Source organism: Pteropus vampyrus, unplaced genomic scaffold (assembly GCF_000151845.1).
Source record: "Pteropus vampyrus isolate Shadow unplaced genomic scaffold, Pvam_2.0 Scaffold1000000514, whole genome shotgun sequence".
Taxonomy (NCBI): Eukaryota; Metazoa; Chordata; class Mammalia; order Chiroptera; family Pteropodidae; genus Pteropus; species Pteropus vampyrus.
In genome coordinates, this window is record NW_011914916.1 from 162,503 (window position 1) to 188,006 (window position 25,504).

The 25,504-nt window shown below is 39.0% G+C and overlaps 1 protein-coding gene across 1 annotated transcript in view; it reads left to right on the forward strand.

The window, feature by feature from the left end:
* The first annotated feature begins 14,429 nt into the window (after positions 1–14,429).
* The window catches only part of LOC105311127 (F-box only protein 36-like), a 28,527-nt gene continuing 17,452 nt past the window's right edge, over positions 14,430–25,504 (forward strand). The window contains exons 1-2 of the mRNA XM_011387154.2: positions 14,430–14,508; positions 21,220–21,340. Coding sequence (XP_011385456.1) covers positions 21,279–21,340 — 62 coding nt within the window. The 5' untranslated portion in view covers positions 14,430–14,508; positions 21,220–21,278. The remainder of the gene's footprint in view (positions 14,509–21,219; positions 21,341–25,504) is intronic.

Below are 25,504 nucleotides of genomic sequence, written 5' to 3' on the forward strand. Positions count from 1 at the left end.
TGAATGAATGATGTCAGTAATGTTTTTGATACTGAGTCAGCATTTGATGAAAGTTCTTCCATCTTGGCTTATTTCCCTAGCTTGAAATCCTGGTCCTGAATCTGCCTGCTTCTTTCTTGATTAAATATTAATATGACTCAGCCATTTAAAAAAATGAAATCCTACCATTTGCAATGACATCGATAGACCTAGAGGGTATTATGCTGAGCGAACTAAGTCAGAGAAAGATAAATACCATATGATTTCACTTATGTGCAGAATCTAAGGAACAAAAAGAACAAACTAATCAAAATAAGACTCACAAATATAGTGGACGCTATGCTGTCAGACAGAGGGGAGTGGTTTCGGGGGCTGACAGAACGCGGTAAAGGGTTAAAGAAGTACATATCAGTAGTTGATAGTTGGTCATGGGGATGGAGAGCGTGGCATAGGGAATGTAGCTAAAATTAATATATTGGCTAGGTAGAAAACCAGAGAAGAGAAGGAGCAATTAGGGGGGTTGTTTCATAAACTACATAAATGGCTAACCAATGTACTATATACTTGAAACTAATTAAAATAAATTTTAAAAATATTAATATAATATCAGATGGCCCAAATCTGACCGTGTGGCTTTGTGCTTCAGGACTGAAATCTATCCTTATCTATAACTCACATTTTCTGTTCATAAATTCCAGAATCAGAGGTATAATTTAAACTGCAGACTCGTTCTTACATTATTCTTCCTCTTCAGCTCGTGATTATCATAATGATAAGGAAAAAATAAAATAAAATGGAATAAGCATTGCTACGACAGTCACTTAGAGTCAGGAGGCGGTTAAGGCAATGAGGCCTATGCAGCCAACACACATCTCGTGCCTTAGTTCTCAGAGCTGCTATAAAGTTGTTAACCTGTTGCTAAACTTAGCTCAAGCCTGAGCCATAAACGTCCTGGACCAACAACCGCTGCATGGACACACATGGACTTTACTTCCTCTTTGTAATTTTTGCCTTCTCCATTTGCATATTGGAACTAACCAATTCCTGTTAACCTAGTCAGCAGAACTTCATTTGCGGGCAAGAATTACACTTTGTGTGTTTTGGCTTTATAAAGCTCACCTTCCTTCATTCTCTCTAAAGCGCAGTTCGGTTTGCTACCCTAATCCCCATCTCTTGAATTATAATCAAAGAGATATCCGCAGTTCATTGCAGCATTATTCACAACAGCCACGACATGAAAACAACCTAAGTGTCTATCAACAGATGAATGGATAAAGAAAGTAGGGTATAGTAGATCTATGCAATGGAATATTATTCAGCCATAGCAAAGAAGGAATCCTAACTTTTGCAATAACATGGATGGACCTTTCGGGCATTATGATAAGTGAAATAAGTCAGACAGAGAAAGGCAAATAAATACTCGATGATCTCAGTTACATATGATATCTGAAAACATTGACCTCATGGAAATTGAGAAGAAGACTGGTGGTTGCCAGTGGCTGAAAGTTGGGGGAAATTGGTCAAAGAGTACAAATTTCAGTTATAAGGTGAGTAAGTTCTGGGGATCTTACAGCATGACGACTAGAGTTAACGACGTACTGAATTGTGAGCTGTTATGAGACTAGAGATAATGTTTGCGTCATAACAGCACCATAAACACCACCACCAAGAACAAAATGGTGATCGTGTGAGGTAAAGGATGTGTTAACGAACCTTATGGTAAATATTTCACAATATTTATGTATCTCAAGTCATCACATTGTACACCTGAAACATTCACAATATTGTACTGTCAAGTATATCACGACAAATCTGGAAAAAAGATACAAACTTGTTACTAGATCTCCACTCATTAGGTTTGTACTCCAGAAAAGGTTAATCAAACTAAAGAGGCTTGAGAAGCTGACAGAGAAGAAATGAGGACATGGCATTTGGCGGCAGCAGCAGGGCATAACAAAGGGGAATGTGAAAGAGATTAAGGAGGTAAAGATCCTATTGGCTGTAGTGGATAAGGGCAAAGAAGCATGCAACAACTGTGGAGTTTGTACTGTATCACCACCTTGCAATGGGGGCCCGTGAGGTAGGAAAACTGAGATTGAGAATGTGGACGAACGACACCTTGCCAGGAAAGGGGCTGTATTTAATTGTGGGCAGGGAGGAAAAAAGACAGTGGAATAAATGCAAAGATAATTCAAACTCAGGATAATCAGCCCCCAAATCCTTGAGAGCTGGCTTGCAGGCCAGAAGAAGGCAGTCCTAGCACACTTGTTCAGAGAACAGGGGCACTCAAAAGATGAAATCCACTGAAAAGGAACTGGTAGAAGTGGCTGTCATTGAAGCATGTGGCCTTGGGCAGTGCCGGTCATATACCTTTCCAGCCCGTCTGCTCACTCCTTCCTTAAATCTGTCCCACCCGCCAAAGTCAGAGACAGTGGCCCCATTAGAGCCTTGAGCTTTCAATATAGCCTCCAGCCCCTGCTGCTCTCACCCATGCACTGCTACCAATAGACTGAGGGGGCAAGGGGCACATGCCTTGGTGACAGACGGATGAAAATTTGGGAGAAGCAACTGGTGATAACACTGGCTTTGAAAGCACCAGTCATAAAGCAATTGTTTGCCTGAATCCAGCCCCTTAACAACAAAATGGATTTGCCTCTGAAGACAGCCCTGCTCTAGGAAGAGGTTAACAATGAATTCTCTTGTTTCCACAGCATATTTTCATTGTTGTTGTATTCATAGAATCCTAGAAAGTGATTCTATGTGAGGGTGGGAAGGAATTGTAGCCATAATTGGGCATGATTCCCTCAGTGTTCAAATTAAGAAACATCCCTTTTGCCCAGGGATCCCCAAGTCACACAGGAGTTAGGGATGGCTTGGGACCTCTGTCACTTTTCTCGATCTTTCTTCTAGTCTATTTTGGAGCCAGGAAAGGATACTAGTAGTCTCTAAGCAGGTGGAGGGGGTCGATGGACTCTGAGCTGAAGTCAACATGGAAACTGGAAATTGAACCATACTTTTGACTTAGATAGATATGACAGACATAAAAAGAACATTTCGTGCAATACAGCGGAGTACGCATTCTTCTCAAGTTCAAACAGATTATTCTCCAGGATAGATCATATCATAGGACACGAAACAAGTCATAAAACAGTGAATAAAATGGTGGTTACCAGGGTGTAGGGGCTGGGAGGATAGGACCGATGTTGTTTAAGGGTATAAATTTAGTAAATAAGTCCTAGAGACCTAAGCACAGTACTGTAAATATAGACAATAATATTATATTATAATTATCAAACTTGCTAAGAAACTAGAACTTCATTATTCTAACCACTAAAAAAAGTGATATTTATGTGACATGAAAGACATAATAACTATCGATACGATGGCAATCACGTTGCAATATATAAACGTATCAAATTAATATGTTGTACACCTTAAATTTACACAATGTTGTGTGTCAGGATATTTCTATTTAAAAAATTAAATCCTACCTCCAGGTCATGCTATCATGCAGGGAGTGGCAGGCAGGCTCTTGGCTCACGGCGGTTGTGAAAAAAATGACAACCGGGGAAGAACTATGGTTCTCCTGGTGTTCCCTGTTGACTAGCCTTCAGAGGCCCTTGTGTGGGACATAAAGCGCTCTTCCATCACTTCCTTAGATGGCACCCCTAGCCTCTCTAGTCATCCCAGCTCGCTCTCTTTTCCTGATCCCATTTTATGCTTTTTATAACCTAAGAAAGGAAACCAAGGCCTAGAGAAATATAAAAATTCCTCTTCAGTTTTACATTCCTGTGAAAATGCTCCCTTTTTTTAATGGAATCATTTTCTGGTCTCCCAGGCAGAAATAATGCCTCTTTTCTTCATGTTCCAACTGTAGCTAGTATGCATGGCCATTTCATAATCTATCATAATGTGTTATTTATTTGCTTGCCTCACTTCATCTCTGACTAATTGATGAATGCATTCAGTTGATCATCATTTATTGGGTGCTAACCATGTATCTAGCATTCTGCTTGATAAATATAAAAACGAATACATTTTTGTTCAGTGACTACACAGTAAATGTGCTGAGGCTAGAGAAGCAACGCTGCACTTGGGCATGCAGATAATAAAGAATATGGAGGGCTCAGGAAATGGCTACTTTGCTGTTGTAGTGCATTCAATTACGATGGAAGATAAAGCTGGAAAGAAAGTCAGCAAATGGACCATATATTATCTTGAATATCAGTGGTTAAATTTTTTCTGTTTTAAATTTGATTTTTTTTTTAATTTAGGAGAGCTTATCAAACATTTACCAGCCCATCATTAAGAATGATTAGTTAGCATTTGAAGTTCCCTTGTCAATAATAATCAAGGCGTCTGAGGTAGCTTTACAAATGCTTTACATATCATCATCGAAGTCTATACGAGAGTGTTTGGTGATTAGCTCAATGGATGTTCAAAATATCTTATCATTGGTAAAATGTGTGGTGTTCAGGTACGTTGTTAAGAAGAAATATTGTACACTAGCTACCACCATTCTTTCATGGACAAGTTATGGGCATCTGCAGGCCCAGCAGTCTAACATCTTCAGATAAGTACTGGAGGCCTAGAGCCCTATGTGGCCTGTGTCCCGTCACCACAGGGCGGGTTCTGCTTCCTTATCCAACGAGGAGGTGCCTGGTCCTGCCACGAGAATTTTGCTACTTTCTCCTAAAAATGAACCTATCATTCAAGGTGCATGTTGGAGATTCCTTAAATTTCTAACAAGTCGCATGGCTATTTTTGTGCTTGATAATAAATATTTTAAAACTTGACAGAATTTGATCTAAGACTTGTTTTCACTGTCACATACCACCAGTTAGGAGAGAGGACAGCTTCTGTCCTTCTAATCATGGGGGACTACCTATATTTACCAAGGCTACCACTTCACACCCAAAAGAATAGCCGTAACCAAAAAGCTATAATAACAAGTGTTAGTGAGGTTGTGGAGAAACTGAACCCTCATATACTGCTGGTGGGATAGTAAAATGATGCAGCTGTTTTGGAAAACAGGTTGGAAATTTCTTTAAAAGCTAAATAGAAATTTACCATATAACCTAGTGGTTTTACTCGTAGGCATCTTCCCAAGAGAAATGAAAACATATATCCACACAAAAACTTACTTATGGGTTCATAGCAGTATGTTTCAGATACAAAACCACAAGTATGATTTCATTTACATGAATGTCTAGGAAAGCTAAATCTGTGAAGATCTAAAGTAGATTAGTGGTTACATGTGGCTGGCGATGGGGAGTATCTCTTGGGCACATGGAAACTGGATTGAGGTAATGGTTGTACAACTCTGTAAATAATTTTCTAAAACTTGAATTTTACACTTAAAACAAGTGATAAGTTATATGTCTACATAAGCTACTTTTAAATTTTCAAAAAAATATGTGTGTAGATGATAGATACATTAGATGATTGGTAGATACATAGATGATAGATAGATGATAGGCTAGATTAGGTGAGTTTGCAACATCTGGTAATGAATGACCCGTGAAGGGTTTATACATAAACCAATTCTTATCAAAGTGTATCACCACAAACAAGGGAGCAATTGACCTACAACATTAGGACGTCGCTAGGTGATAGGAATTTTTCAGCTCCATTATAATCTTATGGGACCACCATTGTATATGCGCTCCATCATTGACTGAAACGTCCTTATGCAGTGATGATAATAATGTTTTCAAACAGTTGGCTTAAAGTGAGGGCAAATTCCACAGTCACAGAGCTGAGCAAACTTAATGTGATGATGGGAAATCAATATTTGTTTCATTAAATTATCACCATCTTATGTGATAGTAAGATAATGTGTCCATAACTAGAATTCCACCATCAATAATAGGATTAAATCTCTGGGTCAGACTAACCTCTGATCAAGAGAAAGGATTTTAAGGCATAACACGAATTAGAACATTTTATCTCGTTTTTATTTAATTTCCACATCCTGGTACTGTTTCAACCTTTTTTTCTTTCCCCATGCTTATGACATTCTCTTCTTCCAATACAGGAAAATAATTTCATAGATGTGATTCACCCTGGATGATTCGTTTGATCGTCTAAGACCTTCCTATCCCTTGTCTTGAATAAAGGCTAGAGAAGGTGACAGGGATCTCCAGAGTTTTTTTTTATATAATGACATGTCTTATATGTATTACATCACTTAAATCATTCAGTAATCAAAATTTTATCCCTTGTATACTTGACATTTTCTCTTAAGAAAGCAATTATTCTAGAACTAAAAAAAATTTAAAAAATTAAAAAAGAAAGGAAAGAAAGGAACACATTAGAGATAAGCTAATATTGTTTTAATTTCAAAACACCCTCAGAAACTCCTAAGAGCAAGGTGAATGGCAAGATAATAGGCTGTGATTCAAATCAAAGACAATGATGTCCCTAGACATCAGGAGGCAACCAGAACATACCATCCTTTAATAACCGTTCCAGCTACCCTGATACTCAGCAGTTTCCCAAGGTATTTTATACTATTTGCCCCTGATATTGGTGGATAGGTCAAAATGATTTATAGACAACTATTTTTAATTCAATTTTTGACACTCAAAATTTACTTAATGCCATACATTTTCATGAGAGATTATGCCCTGATCTTGAGGATACTGAGGTCCGGGAAGGTTAGACAAGCACCAGACTCTTCCCATTTAAATTCTGGTTTCCCCTCTCCCAGTCTATTCTTATTCCACTTCATCATTTTAGGGTGAGATCATAGCATATCGACATGGCATGATTGACATCACTAAGAGTTAATCCTCATTCTGTAGTCGGGGGGCAGGGGGTGGGGATTTAATATTTTTTTTTAAGAAGGATACATCACAATTCAAGTTATTATGTTAATGTGATCATATATATCACGTGATCTGGGTTGAGACATAAAGTTCATCAAAATTTTAGGCAAAGAAGCTTAGACAGGAAAAAAAGCCACAGAGCCCAAATTGATGGCCCTCAGCTCCTTTCTTGAGATCTCACAGGCTTCATAAACCTTTACCTGAAATGAATTGCTTGCCATTTCCTTATTTTAGCCAATTTTTGATCCTGCTCATTCATTGTTATAACAAAGCTAAAGGAATGGACAAGAAGAGGATTTTCAAGTTTTATGTTTTTGCTTTCGTATTCCAAAAATGGGCCTGAATGAAAAACAGAAAAGCATTTTGGTCCAAGAGGCAGCTTTCCCACAAAGAAGCAGCGCTGGAAACTTAGAATGTTCCAGGTATTGGCCTATATTCATCTCAGTCCAAACTTCAGGTAGAGATGGTACTATTAAAATGGAAATTGCGCTAGTCTGCATGCTCTGGTACCTTGTTTTATGAAATTAAAGATATTTTCAGAAATAGTCAAGCACTGGGGATAAGTAATTATTGTTTAAATCTGAGATAAAAAGACGCCCACCTTCAAAAAAAGAAAGAACTATGAACAAAGCTTGGGTCTTAAAAGATGAATACGAATCAGCAGAATGAGACAATCTTACTCCTGAGGGGGAGGAAAGGGCTTTCCCTTTCGGGACCGGAGATGAAACATTTACAAAGAAGAATTCAAAGCTTCAATCCTATTGCTGGATTTTGTGACTCAGAATTGAATTTATTAGTCTGACAAATTGGTTTCTTACAGATGCCTTGATTTGAAAACCGAATATACTGTTTGGCTGAGGTCACACATCTTTGCTGTAATGCCTGAGAGCGATTTCCAATGTGTTTGTTTATACAGGCAAGGAGGACAGAGGGGGCTGCCTCCCAGGTGATAAAGTCCCTGATGAAACCGGATTCTTATCAGTCGGTGGAGGGGGGGGGAAGGGGCGGGGGGGGGTGGGAATTAGACTGTCTCTGATGCTCTGTATTGGCAACTTCCTTACCGAACCAGCACCTCCTATGGTCTCCTAACAAAAAAACAAGAACACAAAGGAACGCGGCAGCAAGGTGTGATGGAGATTGTGTCATGGAATCCAAGTCGAGCCTGGAAGCCAGAACTCAAAGTCTGGATTTACTGGCTATATAATTCTAGAGCTATCACCTCTCGTATGCTTCACTTGCTCATGAGGCAAAAGAGGAAAATAAACAAGTGTCTAGGCTCTGAAGTCAGACAAATCTGGATTTGAATTTTATTGAGGCTCAGGTTTCCTTATCTGTGAAGTAAGAATATTACCTTACTGTATTAGTCAGAGTTCTCCAGGGAAATAGAATCAGTAGGGTGTGTGTGTGTGTGTGTGTGTGTGAGAGAGAGAGAGAGAGAGAGAGAGAGAGAGAGACAGAGACAGAGAGAGACAGAGAGAGACAGAGAGAGACAGAGAGAGACAGAGAGAGACAGAGAGAGACAGAGAGAGAGAGAGAGAATATAAAGAATTAGCTCAGCTCAAGATTATGGAGGCCAGCAAATCCAAAATCTGTAGCATGGGCTGGTAGGCTGGAGACTCAGGAGTTGGCTGTAGAATTAGGAAGAGCTGATTTTGCAGATGAAGTCCAAAGGCAATCTGCTGGAGAATTTCTTTTTTTTTAGAGGGAGGTTGTTCTTCTTCTTCTCTTTTTTCCCCCCTATTCAGGCCTTAAACTGACTGGATGAGACCTACTCACATTGTGCAGAGCAATCTAGTTTTTGCAAAGACCATCAATTTAAGTCTTAATCTCATCTAAATGACCTTACAGAAACAGCCAGAATAATGTTTGACCAAATGGGAGCACCCTGTGAACCAGCTACACATACAGTTAACCATCACACTCATGTAATCCTCACAAGAACCCTATGAAATGAGTTTTATTTCTGAAGCGCATCTCCCAAGCTCATGTAACAAGCAATCATTATTATTCTGTTATCTATCAAAAAGTGCCAAAGTCAGGAGTCACTGCAACTCTCTCTTGCTCTCCAGACGTTTTCAGAAGAACTCTTCTCAATATTCCCTACATATGTATTCATCCAATGCTTTTCGATGAGAAACCTAAACATATTCAACCAAGTGAATTGACACTGCATGCTGTTGTATTTTCTGACACTTTCATCCTGGTGCCACTTCTGAGGTGCATGAAATGATAAAAGTGAGTACTAAATCTCTGCCCCTCCTAATCTTTCTTCTTTAATGATTATATTCTCCCATCCATTCCTTCCTTTGAAAGATCCCTCTGTTTTGTAGAAGGAGAAGAAGAAGAAAGGAGAGGGCAAGGTACAATGGAGAGAAGGGAGGAAAGAAGGGGAAAATTGAAAACAAAAGAAATAGATAATCGAGAGGATCATGTCGATAAAACAGGCAGATAAGACCATCAGTTTTCCCTGGCTTAATCCTAAAACCCATAAACCAGGAGTGTGGGCCCTGGGTAACAATCTTAACAATCTGTTTTGAATAGCCAGGCAAACTTTCTTATGTGTAGTTGTTGAAAGAACAGATATTTGGACATTTGAAGACGATCTAGTAATAATTATACCCTCTGGTCACTGTGGAAACCATAGCAAATCTTGTCCTTCGCACCCATACAACTCCCTGCACCTTGGGCTCTGCAGTCCTGCCAGCTCGCTGGGTGAGCGTGGCGAATCTTCCATAGGTTTTCTGAGAGCTGGGGTCTGTGGGCTGCTCTCCAGGGTCCTCAGGGCTGCCATCATGCAATGCTCACTTATTCTTTCCCCAGTCTGAGGCCATTTGAGATCAAATTGCCATCTGTGAGCACACTTCCATATTCCTTCTCATCTGAGGAAGAATCTCTAGTCTTGGTAAAATACTTTCATAATCCAGTTTCAACATATGGCTTTCAATGACTCAATACTAGAAGATGCTGTGGCGCAATCAATTCTAAGATCCACGGAGCCAATTGAGATGAATTATGAGCCTTTATGAGCCGGCCGGGGACTGACTCTACCACGCAGGGTGCAGGGTTCCAGGAGATCAGCCCTGAGCTCCCAAAAGAGGCAGTTTATAAAGCCTAGAACCGCACCCTGGTTTAACATCAAAGGAGCAAACACATTAAGCACGTCCTAGGTAACATCAAACAAGCAAGCAGATTACAGAAGCAGAAGTTGGCCATTAGCATATCTTATATCTTTGCCCAGAACCACACCCTTAACAAAGAGACCTCAAGAGTTCGAGTCCAACTGCTTGCCTAGCATAGAAAACCCTACTACAAATTCCCTGTCGGATAATCATTAAACACTTTTCCACATCTTCTTGATGGTAATGACTTGATCACCTTAAAATGAAAAACTGCAAGGGACTCGAGGGTGTGAACAAAACATTCCTTTCAGGTAAGTGTGTGATAGTCATTAACGACTCTAGATTTTCTGTTACTGAAAAGAGTAGTGAAAAAACTTTTCAAATTTTCAAATTTTGACTTATTCTGAATTAGAAAAATTTATTCATTTTTTTTTTAAATTAATGTCTAGATCTATATAAATTTATCCTCATTGTGGAAACAACGAGAATCTCAAAACTACTTCTTCATACTGGGCTGAGTGGGCATTAAGTAATAGAGATCCAAAGACTATTTCCTGTCATCTAAGCTGGAGAATTTTGACTAAGTCACAAAAGATAAGATGGAAATAGCCGCTAAGCCAGGATTTAGGAGATACAGGGAGGAAGAAACTGCAGGAAACATCCTTCACATAGTGATACCCAGCCCTTCTCTAACAAGATTTGTTTGCTAGGAACCTAGAACAACTGGTGGGACACATAATAAAGAAATAAAGCTTATTACACAACAAAATGAAAATAAAGGCTGTTTGATCGACCTCATTCAAAAGAAACTTCAATGTGCTTTGATCTCTGGATAAAAAAATAAAATAAAATAAAAAGCTTCTAACTTTTAAGTTACTGATGTCAGTTTTTAATGCTTTTCCCGTGAGATTAGAAACTCCATTGTTCCCAAAATGACTGGCATTCTTTTTCATAACGCAAATATAGGGAGTCTTAGTGCCAACAGCCAGTACTTAGGAGAACTAGAATTAGAGGTCCTTAGGCAACAGGAGGGGTTGTACGTGCTCCAGGAAGCTTAAACACAAGTTTCAATTTAGCTAATATTTTATAGGCAACATTTTAGATTTGTTTTGATCCAGTGTAAAAATCAATTCCACAAACACTGCGTGTTTTCAGCTACCAAATTTGTTTTAAAGACTAAAAGAAATAATCAGGGAAAATGCTGCTTTTGATGTAATTCTGACTAAAAGGGAAGCAGCTTTGGGTTGTGTTGAGAAACTGAAGAGAGAGCAGTCACTTTTTTTCCTAATCTTGTGTTGAATTAGGTCTTTGATCCCTTTTGAATTAAATTTTTGTACATAGTGTAAGGTAAGACTCTAAGTTCATGTTTTTTACATGTGGACATGTAACTGGTTTGTGTTTGTTTGGTTGGTTTGGTTTGTTGCCTGCAGAATATTATGAACCAGGCTTAATGCCTTAAATAAATTATCTCATTTAAGATTCACACTAAGACTACAAAAGAAGTGTTAGAAGATCAAATAAGGTCTCAGAGAAAGACAAACTTGCACTAGATAGCAATACTGGGATTTGAACCCATGTTAGTTCAACTGCAAAGTTGATTGATCCTGTTTTCATGACTCTGTACCGCCTCTCCAAGACTTTGTGACTGCCATTTAAAGCTCTACACTATTTATCAAAAGCCCACTTCCCACACCCTACCTTCTACTATTGCTACTTCTCTACCTGGGTGCTTATTTATTCCCTAAATATGTCAAGAAAATGTCCAGTTTTGAAACTTCTGGAGAATAGTGGTACAGCATAAGCAAACAATATTTTTAAAATTTACTTTAACCCTACCTATCTCATTAACCTTATTTAAGAAAGAGCTCTTCATGCAGTCCCTCTTGCTATTTCAGATCTCACTGATCTCTCTTTTCCTCCAAACTTCTAGAGCACTTATGATATATAGTTATATAGACAAAGTCTTGGCGACAGAGACTCCTATTCCCCAATATCCATTCTTTTTTGTTCTTATACACTTAGAAATTTTATTTCCCGGCCTTCTGTTCAGCTCTATAGAGTCATCTGACTAAATTACTGCCAATAAGATATATAAGGAAATAGAGTGTGGGATCTGCAGTGATGTCCCCTCTTTCGTTTCTGGTTTTAGTAATTTGGGTCTTTACTCTTTTCTTCTGATTTAGCTTGGCTAGAGGCTTATCAATTTCATTGATCTTTTCAAATAACCATCTTTGGGTTTCATTGATTTTTCTCTCTTGGTTTCCTATTTTTAATTTCATTGATTTATGCTCTAATTTAATTCTTTCTTTTTTTTCTGCTTACTTTGGATTTAATTTATTCTTTTTTCCCTAGTTTCCTAAGGTAAAAGGTTCTATAGATTGTTGATTTTAGATCCTTCTTTTTTTCTAATATATGTGTTCACTGCTATAATTTTCCTCTAAGCACTGCTTGGCTATATATATATATATATATATATATATCTATATATATATATATATATAGATATAGATATAGATATAGATATAGATATATATATGATTGATATATATATATAATCTCCTATAAATTTTGAAAAGTTATCATTTTATTTTAGTTCAAAATTTTTTTACTTTTCTTGAAATTTTACCTCGGCCCATGTATTATTTAGAAATATGTTGTCTAATCTTCACACATGTGGGGGATTCCAGCTATCTTTCTGTTGTTGATTTCTAGTTTAATTTCATTGTTGTCTCAGAGCAGATGTTGCATGATTCTACTGTTTTAAACGTGTTAACATGTGTCTGATGGCCCAGAAAATGGTTCATCTTGGTGAAAGTTTTATGTAAACATGAGAAGAATGTGTATTCTGCTGTTGTTGGCTGAATCAGTCTCTAGATGTTCATTATAGTCAATTGATTGATGGTTTTGGGTTCAACTATGTCCTTTCTGATTTTCTATCTGCTGGATCTGTCCATTTCTGATAGAGGGGTGTTGAAGTCTTCAACTATACAGTGGATTCATCTATTTCACCTTGCAGTTCTATCAGCTTTTGCTTCCCATATTTTGATGCTCTGTTAGGTGCATAGATGTTAAGGATTACTATGTCTTTTTGGAGAACGGACTCCTTTATCATTATGAAGTGCCACTCTTTGTCCCTAATACTTTTCCTTCTGTGAAGACTGCTCTGTCTGATTAACATACGCGTTTCTTTTTGATTAGTGTTAGCCTGATATCTCTCTTCATCCATTTACTTTTAATCTATATATGTCTTTATATTTCAAGTGGGTTTCTCATAGACAACATATATTGGGTCTTCTTTTTGATACACTGACAATCTCCGTCTTTTAATCAGTGTATTTAGAACATTAACATTTAAAATGATTATTGACATAGGATTAATATCGACTGTACTGGTTATTGTTTTCTATTTATTGTACTTGTTCTTTGTTTCTATTTTTGTATTCTACTCTTTCTCTGACTTTTATGGTTTTAATTGAGCATTTTATAATTTCATGTTCTCTCCTTTCTTTTTAGCATATCAGCTATGCTTTTTTTTCATTTTATGTTTAGCGGTTGCTCTAGAGTTTGCAATATACTTTGACAACTAATCCGAGTCTACTTTCAAATCATACTATATCACTTTATGAGCAATACAAGTATCAGGAAACAAAATATTTCTAATTCCTTCCTTCTAACCTTTGTATAATTGTTCCCATTTATTTTATTAATACCTAAATACATATAAACATACATTTCTGTGCATATATATGTGCATACCTAATTGAATACATTATTGCTATTATTATTTTGAACTAACTGTTGTTATCTGTTAAATCAATTAAGAGCAAAAAAATATAAAAGTTTTCATTTTACTTTCATTTATTCCTTCTCCGATGTTCTTCCTTTATGGAAATCTGAATTTCTGACCTATATCATTTTCCATGTCTCTTGTTTGAAAAATGATATTGGTCAGAAATTCAGATTTTAACATTTCTTTAAAATCTTTTTAACATTTCTTACAAGGCAAGTTTACCAGCCAAACACTACTTTAATTTTTGTTTATCTAAAATAGTCTTGATTTCTCCTTCACCTTTGAAGGATAATTTCACAGCACACAGAATTTTATGTTGGGAGTTTTCTCGAACAATTCAAATACTTCGATGCCTTCTAACTTACATGGTTTCTGTGAGGTTGAACATAATTCTCATCTTTGCTTCTCTCTAAGTAGTGTGTTTTTACAAACTCTCGAAAGAAGATGTTTCTAACATCTTCTTTTTTACTCAGGGTTTAGTTAGACCTCAGAAACCATACCAATAATTTGAACAGGAAATTTCAACATAAAGAATGATTAACTCGCAACGGGGAGTGGGAGGTGGGGTGTGGGGGAGGGGGGATTAACTACTAAGAAGGGGTAAAAGAGAACTCTAAAGACTGCTGGAGTCACAACCTGTCTTACCCCTTTGTGACTTACTAGATTGTGACCTCAGACAAGTAACTTAGGCTGTTGGCAGTGTTCCCAGGACTCCCAGGCACGCACCTGTGGGTGGACAAGCTGGGCTTATTACTCACCGCAAGGGAAACCACGCACATCCTGCAGTTCGGTAAGAGAATGTTCGAGCAGACTTGAGGATTTGGGCTCTTGTTAGGTGATTTGGGGGAGGATTGAAGGAAGTGGGCTTTCCTCTGTTTAGATGCTCTCAGGGTTTGTGGCGATTATATAATTGGTTATGGGTTTGGTGGGGGTCGGGGCCTAGATTAAATGAGGCTACAGCTGTAATTGGTGAAGCAGCTGCCAGCACTCGAGTTGGCTGGGAGAGGGATCGTTGGTCAATCTGAGAGGTGTGGACAATGCTCTTGTTTTGTCTGGGCTCAGAATGGATGACAGAGGGGTCTTGACTTTGTCTTGACCCATGATGATCACAGAATGGCCTTGGGTGGCGGTGTCTTGTGAAATTGTTTATGTTCAACAGGAGAGAGAATACTAGCTATGAGTGGCAGGTCAGCTCCTGGCTGTCAGGGGCTGTTTTCTCTTTCTCATTATCCTTGCCTTAGTTTCCTCATCTGTAAGGTGGGAAATAATGAAAGTTTCTACCTCTTGGGTTTGGGACTGGGGAAGAGTACTCCGAGAAGAAACAAACATGAAAGGGGATCTCTTTCCCCAAGGATCATTTTCAGATATCATTGGAGAAGGTGATTGTGGTTCATTGCATAGTGGAGACATTCACTGGGTTGTACTGGGCCAGAGTTGTTCCACAGCTGTCAAGTTAAGGCCGGTGAGCCGGAAACCACAGGCCAGAGTGAAAAGCAAAACCTGGTAGTCGATGACTGCCACTATGCATACTGAGAATCAACAACTGTGCCAAAAAAGCAGGGTAAGTGGGAAACACCTTCCTCCTACAATGTGCCTCCAGCACCCTCTATAGATGAAGCTAAACGTTTGTACCAGGTGGATAAGGAGAAACGTTTATAGGGTTCAGCTCCAGAAACACAAAGAAGGGAAAAGAATGGTAGATTAGAGTTAGAAAACAACAAATTGGTAACTAGCACAACCAGCATCCATTCATTCTTCTTCTGATAGTTGCATGCGAACTTTCCGCATCTACTTTATTTGTCCATGTACACCAAGCAGAGCATCGCATCTCCCTGACCATAGCAATTTAGTGCAGAGGTAACAAGTAGCCTAGACAGAAATTCTCTCTCCCTCCACCTCTCTCTCTCTCTTATCTGTCTGTCTGTCTGTCTACCTACCTACCTATCAATTTATAACTACATGTCTGTCTAGGCTTATACTGAATCTTACAAGAGAGGTGTAAGTCTTTTGCTGCTGGGGCAATACCTAGAGCCTTAAAATGAAATCTTTGCAGCAGAAAGCATTACTCAGAGATGCAGAACGATTATGCCTTGATGAACTTGTTTAAGCCTTAAAGTTGGCCATCCTTGAACTTTTCAGTTATGTGCGCAAATAAATTTTCACTTTTTTTTCTTAACTCCAGTTGAATTAGGTTAATATGCTTTCTGTTACTGGCAACAGAAATAGTCTTGAATGATACAGTTCCTCAAATTTCACCCATATTGGGTATTTTTAAAACTCAACATATTTGGTCATAATTTTTCCCAACAGTGATTGGACACAGCCTTTTAAATAGTCTTTGTCATCATAGGGTATAGTTACATTAAATAATTCTTAATTTGATAATACGATAATTCATTTGGAAAATATTAATTGAGTAACTGATAGATGCCGCATACTCTGCTAGACACTGAGAATTAACATATAATCATAATAGACATGTTTCTTACTTTTTTGGAGCTTATGGTTTATCTAGCAAGGATTATGGAGAAGCAAATAGCCAGTAACAATCCAGGATAAATGTGATGTTGAGGAAGTCCTAGTTGCCATGGTAGCACAGAGATGAGGCACCTAACCCACACTGGGAGTAAGGTTTGGTAAGAAGTTGAAAAAAACTTCCCAGAGAAGATAATCACTACCACATGCTGCATTTCTGATGAGGATGAGAAGTCTTTAGGGAGGTGAAGAGAGAAAGAAATAATAGTCACAAAGCCCTGATGAGAAAAGAGATGACGACATGGCTGAGAAATTGAAAGAAGAGAAACAAGGCTGCACCTAGAGTGCGGTAGGAGGGACAGGAGAGTTGCGAGAGGTGAAGGCAAATTATACGCAGCCTCGTAAGTAATGTTAAAGAATGTGGACTTAAGATAAAGTGAGGTGCCATCCAAATAAGTCTCCTGGAGGGGAGTGGTATGACCAGACTTGTGTTTAAGATCACTCTGACTACTGTGAAAAAAAAGGAGGGTGCTCCGTTAGGAGGCAACTGTGATGATCCGGATGAGAGATTCTAGTAGCCTGAAGGAGGGTCATCAGGCAATGGGGATGAGGTGACATGGCCAGATTTGAAACGTATTTAGGAGGTAATACTGACAGAATGTGGGAGTGGTTCGATGCCTTCCTAAGGGAGAAAGAATGAAGGCACCGAAGTCGCTTGGCACCTTTATTCACTAAGAAGGAATAGAGGAGGACGAGTAGTTAATGACTTTTGTTTTGGGCTTGTTTGATGTCGAGAGTATGTGAAGGAAATTCTAGTAAGGATGTGAGTATGTGACTCCTGAAGCTGGGAAGGTTTTGGCTGGAAATAAAGACATGAGGCCCATAAGCAGATAATAACTTTAGCAATGAAAGAGCAAGACGTCTTTTGTGGAATTACCACAGAATAAAAAAAGAAAAGGGCCAAAGGCAAAACTAAAAATGTTTAAGGAGTGGTCAGATAATGAGGAGCTTACAAAAGAGACTGAACAAACAGGGAGAGAGGTGGGAAGAAAGGGTATGAATGAAAGAAGAAATGGGCAACAGTGTCTGTCAAATCACACTGGAAAACACAGAGGTGTTAGGGTTGAGGACTGATAATTTAACAGCCAGGGTTGCTGGCGATCTCAGCAAAGCAGTGTCAGTAAAGGAGAGTTGGTGGCATTCATATGACATTCTTCTGACGAGTGAACGGGGGTGAGGAAGTGTAAATAACACGTTAAAATGTTTTCTTTCAAGAAATTTCCTATGAAATAAAGGAAGAAATCGTGAAAGGAAGGCTTGAGTTTGAAGGGGAGTTTTTGTTTTGTTTTGTTTTTAAGATAAGTGTTGAACCTATTTACCAGTTAATAGGAAGAAGCCAGTAAAAAGGAGAAGATTGAATATATAAGAGAAAAATAGATGATCAATTGATAAAACCCCTGAGGAGACAGGACCCAAAGTGATCCAAAGCAGTTAGAAGGGTTAACCTAGAACAGGAGCTAGGACAAACTCCCTATTATAAGACGAGGAAAAAAGAATGAGTAGGGAAGGAAGGGAGTCTGTGGTTTGGGGGACAGGAGGTCGAGGACATTTGGTCGCTTCTATTTTCTCTGTGAAAATGGAGGTCAGCCCATCTGTTTAGAGCAGTGCACTGATGGTTTTGAGGACTGATGGTTTCACGAAATGGTCCCTGTAGAAAATGAGCAAGAACTGATTAGAGAAAAACACAGAAGGGTCCACACTGAGGACCTAACCGAGGTTAGGATCGTGATCATAATGGACACAGAACCTTAAGCTGTGGAATTTCCTGCAGTGGCCTTCTCCAGCATGAGTGCACATGTGGAGAAAACATACAAAGCACAGCTGGTGCCTGCTTTCGATTTCCTACTCTTTGGCCCATGTGATAATTTGCCTTTCGTAAAAACTCAATCATCCATTCTAGTGAGATCTAAAAAGTTAATTTGCATAAAATCTCTAATTATTATTTATGAATCTATAATGCTATCCTTTAGAGAATTTTCATTTATTTCTCTAATTCTCTTTGACTATCATTCTTGAAAATTAGAGTGCCTAGCATCTTAGTTTCCTTTAGCTATTGTAACAAATTACCACAATCTTGGTAGCTTAAAACAACACACATTTATACTCTTACAGCTATGGAGGTCAGAGGTCTGAAATCAGTTCACAGGGCTACGCTCAGTCTGGAGTCTCTAGGGAAGAATCTGTTTCCTTGCCTTTTCCAGCTTCTTGGAGCTTCATTCTTTGTGTTCCTTGGCTCACAGTTCCTTCAAAGCCATTTTCTTTGAGTGGTCACATTGCCTTCTTCTTCTGTCTAATCGAATCTCCATCTGCTTCCCTTTTAGAAGGATAGTTGTGATTATATTTATGGCCCACACATATATTCCAGTATAATCTTCTCATCTCAAAATCCTTAACTTGATTACATCTGCAAAGTCTCTTTTACTGTATAACATAACATACATAGGTTCTGTGGATTAGGAGCTAGATATCTTTAGGGGCTATTGGCCTACTACATCCTGTGTTCTGTGTTGGAACCGCCAAGCCTTCACGGAACAAGAATGCCTGGAAGTGCTATAGGGATTAGGAAACAGCTACTGATGGCACTGCACCATTCTCTGAAGTCCGTATGTGGGGTACAAGGGTCAGTGCAGTCAGACTAGTAGGTAGACTCTAAGAAGAGAGATTATAAAGCTTGTATAAAGATTATAAAGCTTGAATTCCATGAGGTAGCTATAGAAATTACGGTGCGTCATTTTGTAGGTGAGAGAGTGAGCTTGAGAGATGGGGAGACTGAGACACAGAAGAAAATAGTTGCCTACATGCAGAAGAGACAACTATATCCCAGCTTTCTACTCTCGTGTGCCACTACCACAGTCCCGGTGCATCTGTGTTCTCCTTTCCAAGGCTTTGCTCATTATTGTCTTAAATATGCTTGAGAGACTCATTTGCTTTAACCAAAAAGATTTTTATACTTCTGCATTTCTTTCCCTTTGACTTTCTCTCATGTAAGTAGCAATTTTCTGGAACAAAGAAGGTCCTTGACCAGCATCACCACACAGGGCCTCTAAATCGATTTCAGTTTCTAGTGCATGTCACAGTGCCCGCTTCCCTTCCGTGTAAGGATTCATCAAGGGGCATTATGACAGCGCAATGCTAACCCAAAGCATTACCAACAAATTTATTCTGAGCCCAAGAAGGGCTGGAAATGAAAATTATTTTGATTTAGGAACCCTGACATCATTCTTATAAAAGTATCTACTTTTGGTTAAATGATTTACATAACAGAAAGAACTGGACAATTAAATTACCAGAACTGGTATTTCTTCCTATGGTTCCCATTCTTCGATATAGGAGACCCCAAGATCTTGAGTTTATATCCAAAAAATTTAATGGAATAATCAAGGAACATTATAATAAGGAATGTAACTTTCACACCTCAATCAATAGCTTTCCAAAATTACGAATGATATCTGCTTATGCTATATAAATGTATCATCATGTATTTTTCAACATGCAAAAGTCATAGGAGCCAGGACATGGCAATGCACCACTCCCTGAAGTCCATTTATGGCTCTAAGAGGAGAGATTAGGTATGAAGGCTCTAAGAAGGAGATTAGGTATGAAGCTCAAATCCCATGAGGTGGCTACAGAAATTGCAGTGCATCGTTTTGCAGGAGGGAGAGTGAGCTTGAGAGATGGGGAGACTGAGACACAGAAGAAAATAGTTGCCTACATGCAGCAGAGAAAACCACACCCCAACTTTCTATTCTCATGTAGAACCAGTCCTGGGTTCTAGCCTGGTTCTAGCCTGGCCCAAGCGCTATACTTTACCATTTGACAAACAGTTTCCCCATCGGGATTTCACTTTCTGCTGCTGCAAAATGGATGAGTTGCACTAAATTATTTCAGTGATTTATCTCTCGTAGCCCACTATTGTATGATTTTATCCACAAGTCGAAAGGTATTAGATTTAGGACACTTATTTAAAAGTCTATAAAATTTTCACTGAGATTATCCTAGAGAAGGTAGCTATTATTGTCCACACAGACATCCGATTCACACTTTTTATTTACATTAGTCAATTTAAGCAAAATGGACATTCCGGTATCTCTGCAGCCATAGCCTAAACGCTTTCTTCTTTTATAAGCCCTTTCCTATTTAAATTTTCAGAGTCTTTGCTAGGTTTGCTACCCAGGGCATTTTTGCGAAGGTCACACCCTTTCAAAAATGTTTAAATGCTGAGATGGGGCAACACGCCTATTGAAGTATAGGCAATGTTGCTTCTATAAAAAGAATTGCACCTCTTTAGAATTTAAAAAGTTATCTTAAAGACAATGGCTAAAAAAGAATGCATAATAGATTTAGCTTTGAAAAATGTCTTACAAGATTTTACATAAGGGCTATTTAAACAGTTAAATCCCTACAGAATTTGCGAGTTTCGTCAAGGATAAGGAAAGGCTGAAATCAGAGGTTGGAAAGTATAAGTAAGATCTGCTTGTGGATATCTTATTTTAGTCCACACGGAATCCTAAAACTTAAAAATTGTATTTAAAAGAATTGAATTTGGGCTGCACTTGAAAACTGGGGAGATTGGGCCACACTAGGCCAGGTTCTGTAGTCCCCATCCCTCCCTATTGCCTCACCCAGTGCATTTCTTTCAATCACATTACTTGCTGCCCCTTTAGAAATTCAAGTTTCCACTTCATGCCTTGAACAAATAAGACTAAAAATAAACACAACTTTTATGAAAGTGATCTGGAGGAGAGAACATAGGAATTTTCCCTTTTGCATCATTTATTCCTAGCTCTTTTAAGTTGAGAAATCCCAAACTGACAGAAAACTGCAGCAGGACCTCCCAGGCAGCATGGGTAGGAAGGAAAATGGCAGGAAAGCCTCAGAGCAGGTAAGTGTAAAATACTGCATTTAGGAGCGAAAGTTTAGCTAGAATCCTAACAAGAGCGGCTCGGAGCCACATGTTCTATTTCAGGAGTGATTCCATTCCTTTATTGTCTCCAACTGAATGGGCCATGTTCATGGAAGCTACTGATGACAGTTCTTCCTCCTGGGAAACTCTGTGGACATGCGTTACAGGGGCTACACAATAAACCGTGAGTGGCTACAATTCCTAAGTAGATGTTAAAATAATTCTAGAAAGATAGACTCTCATGTGTCTGAAAATACATGGTTTGAAATAAAACTTGCCCCAAATGCAAATTCTAGGGCAAAGATGAATTACATTTCCACATTTTCTTTATAACTTTGGCACCATTTGGCATAGATGCTTTCATTTACTTTTGTGAATAGGTAATATATTTACGTGAATCAGACACCAAACATTATTTTAAAAAATGGATATCTCTCTTCTACTCTTCAACATATGCCCCAGTCTTCCCCCCTGCACCTCCCCACTCACACACAGTTCTTTTTCTTTTTCTTTAGAGAACCATTATGCACATAGGAGATAGACATTTTTTCTTCCCCTTCCTTTTAAAACTAGTACCATACTCTGTACATCCTCCTGCACCTTGCTTCTTTTCACTTAGCAATATATCCTAGAGCTTGTTCCCATCGATACATAAAGAGCCTACTTATTCCTCTTTCTAGTTATTAAGTAGCCAATGTATGTACCGTGTATGTACATACATTGTACCATAATTTATTTAACCACGTAGATTGCTTTCCATATTCTGCTACTATAAATAGTGCAGTATTGAAAAACTATCAACGTACGTTATTTTATGTACACACACACACACACACACACACACACACACACACACACACACCAGCATTAGGATAGAGAAAAATTTCTAGAATTGGAATTGTCGGGGGACAAGATATATGCATTTGTAACTTTCATAGCCAAATGGCCCTTCGTGAAGCTGGCATCAATTCATACTCTTACCACCAATGTTTAAGGGTACATGTTTCCCCACAGGCTCACTCACACGTATGTTAACATAACAAACTTTTAGAACTATGATATCCTAGTGGTTTGTTCTGACCGTGTATTCAAGCACTGATAACTTGTGGTTTTAATTACCAAGATTTACTGTTTGCGTGTCTGGCAGGGCTAGCCCCCCACTCATTGCTCTTCTTTTATAGAACCTTTGGGCAATTCTCATGTTTTTTCTTCTTTCCATGTGCAGTTAGGAATCACCTGGACTAGCTCTTCTGATCCGCTGGGTTCCTCACTGTGCAAATTGTGTTGAAACCCAACTTATGGGCATAGCTTCATGGGGCTGTGGAGAGCTACACCAACTCACCTGTATGCTTGATTTTATGGATGTCCTTTCCACTGCTTGTTTATGAGTTTGCTTTAAATCTATTAAAAATAACCTCACACGCACCTTCAAATCCTGGCCAACTTTCGTGGCCCAGCCTAGCATAGGATTGGTGTGGAGTAGAGATGGATGTCTAAAGGAACATAGGATGCCATTATAAAAATAGGAGAAAGGGATGTCAAAGGCAAATTTTACCACAAACTTAGTGTCTTAAAACAATTTTTATCACATAGTTGCCATATGTCAGGAATCTGGGTCCTCTGCAAGGCTGCCATGAAGGTGGGGCTTGGGCTGTGGTCTCATCTGAGGCTTACTAGGGGAGGCTCTGCTTCCAAGCCCTTGTGGGCAGAACTCAGTCCCTAACAGCTGAAGGACTGAGGCCCTCGTATTCATATTGTCTGTCACCTTGAGGCCATTGCAAGCTGTCTGCTGGAGGCTGTCCTCATCTCTTAGGGATCATTCACAGTTCTTTTTCACTTGGGGTTTCCTAATATGGCCATTTCTTCCTTGAAGCCAGCAACAGTTGGGGGGAGGGGCAGGGAGATTGAGAGAGAGAGAGAGAAAGAGAGAGAGAGAGAGACCAGTAAGACAGGCCCTTCCATCTCCTGAACATAATTACATAATCTCCTATATTCCATCACTTTTACTACATTCTATTGATTAGAAGCAAGTCAGAAGTCACATCCACACCCAAGGGGAGGAGGCTATGCAAGAGCATGAACACCCAGAGAAGGGGAGCGCTGGGAGCCATTTTTAAAGCAGCCTACAACACATGACTTCTCTTTTGCTCTGGTATAAACCTCAGTATTAATCTTAACATTCAGAGCCATGCCGAGAAAACTCCAGGAATGTATGGTATGATGATGTAGGACATGATAACAAGCCCTTAAATCTTCTTTTACTGGGGGAAGGGAGAATGGGTGTGGCTCATCCAGGGCGATTATGTCTGGGAGAGAAGGAAACAGTGAAGAGGAGTTGGTGTCTTCAAAGGAGATTTGGTCTGGTAGTATACAAGACCCCTGTCGTTTTTGCCTGTCTGACATGTCAATTTTATTTTCAATTAACAAGTCCTTGATCCCTCCTGTTATTCAAGTGGGGGGAAACCTCAACCCACAGCCCAAGACTGACCAAACAGAGCTCTCGTGACGGGTTTAGTAATGAGCATGTACCCCAACTCAGGATGACCAGAATCAGACCTGCAAATTTTGTAGATATTACTGAGAAAGACACTTTCAGTTCTCTGAGGGTAGTTGGGCTCATCGAGTAAAAGACTAGACCTGCTGGGAGCCATCCCTCTCACCAGTTGGTCGTATACTGATGAGTCGTATACTGATTTAGACACCTTCACCTGTGTCTAAATCAGTATATACGACTAATCTTATAAATTCGATAAACCAACAAATCCATTACTACTTTGCTTGAGCAAATTTAATTTTGGTTTCTGTCATTTACAACTGAGGTATAGAAGAGAGAACTTTCTCTTTACATAAAATGGTAAGTTTCGGGGACAAGGAGATTGTCCTACGGTCAATGCCCACTTCTCACCATTTTTGTTCACTCCTGTAGTCTGAGCCCCTTTTTGTCCACTTTAGTGTGAAATCCAAGTGGCTGGTTCAGGCTTAGGTGACCTGTTTCTAAGAGCTTATCGCTACAGCTATTGTCACCAGGTATAAGCACTTGTTTGGAAATTGGTCTATAAGTCAAAAGTGATAAAAAAAAAATTCAATGAGGTAGGAGAAGATGCAAAAACTAGGAAGTCAAAGGAAAATAGTATGTTTAGCAGCGTGAAGTGCTACATAAGCAAGAAATGAAACAAAATCACTTCCTCAATGATGATTAAGAGGGTGTTTGGCAATTTTGAGGGAATATTTTCACCAGAGTAGTGTGGAGTCTAGCAAGAATCCAGGAGTCGATGAGTGGTATCAAGTGTATACTTCTCTTTTGCTTTGACAAAAAAGGGGACAATGGAGATGGTAATGAGAAGCCTGATGAGGAAAAGTGTTTTTGCCGGTGAGGAGATGGGAGAGCTAGGATACCGGATGGAAGACGGTCCTCCATGAGTGAGATCCAGGGAAAGAGTGAAAGATCTCTCCTCAGACTGGTGTTCTCAACCCTGGCTGCACACAGAATCACCCAGGGAGGTCACAAAAAATACTAATGTCTACGCTGCATTCCAGCCCACGTAATCAGATTCTCTGTGGGGTGCGACCCAGGCTTCGGGAGGCTTTCGTGTGTATCCAAGGTTAAAAACCACTCCTTGAGACAAATACTTTGTTCCCTGGATCAATGCGAATGGATGAATTATGAGACATTTAGAAACAGGGAGATTTCAAGACAGATGGCATTGATCTCTTCAATAATGAAGAAGACAAAGTCATCTGTTAAGAACAAGTGGGATGATAGCCAGTTTGGGGCCAAAAGGAAAGTGCAAAAGGTTTAGAATAGCTATTACATTAATAAGAAATGTCCAAGGAAACAAATATCTCTGCAATGCTTCTGCTTATGTGCAATTAGGTCATGTAATGAATATTGCCCAAAATGAACTACAGCAACGGCAACTGGCAAACAATTCAATAACTCATCAAGCTTGTGAAATTTAAGACTTAGAAGCAAGGAAAGTAAAATGATTAGATCAACTTTGGAAAATAAATCACACAGAGGATGTCATTAGCTGTGAGGATTAAACAGTAGGAACATGCAATGTCTGCTCAAGCGGTCATTTGAATATAATGATGCTTTTTTCTTTTAAGGAGCTCTGTGAATGAAATTACATTTCTGTGATATATCCTTATGAGAAGGCTTTAATAATTTCTTTTTCCATTTACAAAAAGGCTGGGTGTGGGTGGGTGGATGGGGCCAGAAAATATTAATTTGCCCCGGCTCAAAAGAAAGAAAAACGTAATGCTATAAATTCAATTTAAGATTTTTCAGGGCTTAAAAAAAGAAGGTGGAACACTTGACCATAAAAAGCAATTAATGTAGTAGGGG